General features: G+C 39.0%; 1 protein-coding gene across 1 annotated transcript; it reads left to right on the forward strand.

Annotated features, from left to right (window-relative positions):
* The first annotated feature begins 282 nt into the window (after positions 1-282).
* Positions 283-1,026, forward strand: LOC111638338. The gene has a single exon (XM_023384036.1). It carries the CDS (start codon positions 283-285, stop codon positions 1,024-1,026), a length of 744 nt encoding a protein of 247 aa, XP_023239804.1.
* The last annotated feature ends 362 nt before the right edge of the window (positions 1,027-1,388 follow it).

Consider the following 1,388-nt stretch of genomic DNA (forward strand, 5'->3'; position numbering starts at 1 on the left):
AGTCAAATGATAATTTCTGCAGCTGTTGTCACCAACAGGCATGCGAATTCCTCAGAAGCAAAAATTTTTTTATTTTTTAGACTTTATCCGTTGTATATAAGCATTTACTATTCTAGGGATAGGGATAACACCTCTTTATTGTTAATACATTTGTTATCTTGGCCAGCTCTTGGCTAATGGTAACTTCCACCAACAAGTCTTAGAGATAGCACATTTGTTATGCAATATAATGCATTATTTCAATTCAAAGGCACAGTGTACATGCAAGGAAGGGGTGTACCAATGGGGAGTCCTATCTTAGGTGATTTATGCAAATTAGTAATACGTCAACTAGAGGAAAAGATCCTCTCTCTCCATCTCCCAAGCATCTTATTATACAAGAGGTATGTGGATGATATCCTCATTTTATGGAATGTTAAGCCAGATGTATCAGCCTTCTTAGACTTAGTCAATGACAACCAATATGGCTTAACTCTGAAGCTTGATCAAGCGCACGACACCCAAGTTTATTTTCTCGATATCAGCATTGGAGTCGATGGAATGATGATCTGCACGGAGGTGTACAGAAAACTGGATTCAGAGACCCTGTACATACCGATAGGATCTTGTGACCCTTTTCATTATAAAATGGCAGCATTCAACACTTTAATTAAGAGAGCTTACACTCATTCCTCAACAATGCATGCTCTAGAAACTGAACTTAAGATTATATCTCGTATAGCTGAGCGCCATGGATACCATAACCATATAACTAGCTTGTCCAGGAAACTACACCATCTCCAAGTAGCTGCGCAAACCACTTCACATGGGAAAGGAAGACCGGATCCTAAAGACAGCATTCCTATTACATACAACCCGTTTCTACAAAAGCTTTTCTCTGAGATTGCTAGGAAGAAATGCATCAGCATCGCATACAGGAGATGTCCTAGTGTATTTGCTCTACTCCATAATGCTAAGGAGAGATACTCTCAACCAGGACGTGCTATCTGGAGTATATATCATCCCGCTAAAAGATCATACGTGTGATGAGGATTTAATATACATTGGCTCCATTAAGTGTTTATTAGGAGTGAGAATAAAGAAACACAAGACAGACATATAGCACAAGAGAGTAACAACTGCTCTATCTTGTTATGCTACAGATCCTGATATTCAACCAATATTTAATGAAGCCAGGATCATCCACACCACACCTCATACGGAGCATTTGAGGTGGATGGAGGCAATTCATATATACAGTGCTGGCCAAGATAACAAATGTATTAACAATAAAGAGGAGTTATCCCTATCCCTAGCATGGCAAACGCTTATATATGATGGATAAAATCTAAAAAATAAAAAATTTTTGCTTCCGAGGAATGTGCATGCCCGTTGGTGACAACAGCCGC

This window comes from Centruroides sculpturatus, unplaced genomic scaffold, assembly GCF_000671375.1.
Source record: "Centruroides sculpturatus isolate CEXI.00-Female unplaced genomic scaffold, Cexi_2.0 scaffold1131, whole genome shotgun sequence".
Taxonomy (NCBI): Eukaryota; Metazoa; Arthropoda; class Arachnida; order Scorpiones; family Buthidae; genus Centruroides; species Centruroides sculpturatus.

What these genes read in the sequence shown, in the direction of transcription:
- LOC111638338 (XM_023384036.1), top strand. Translation starts at nt 283, where the DNA reads ATGGGGAGTCCTATCTTAGGTGATTTATGCAAATTAGTAATACGTCAA.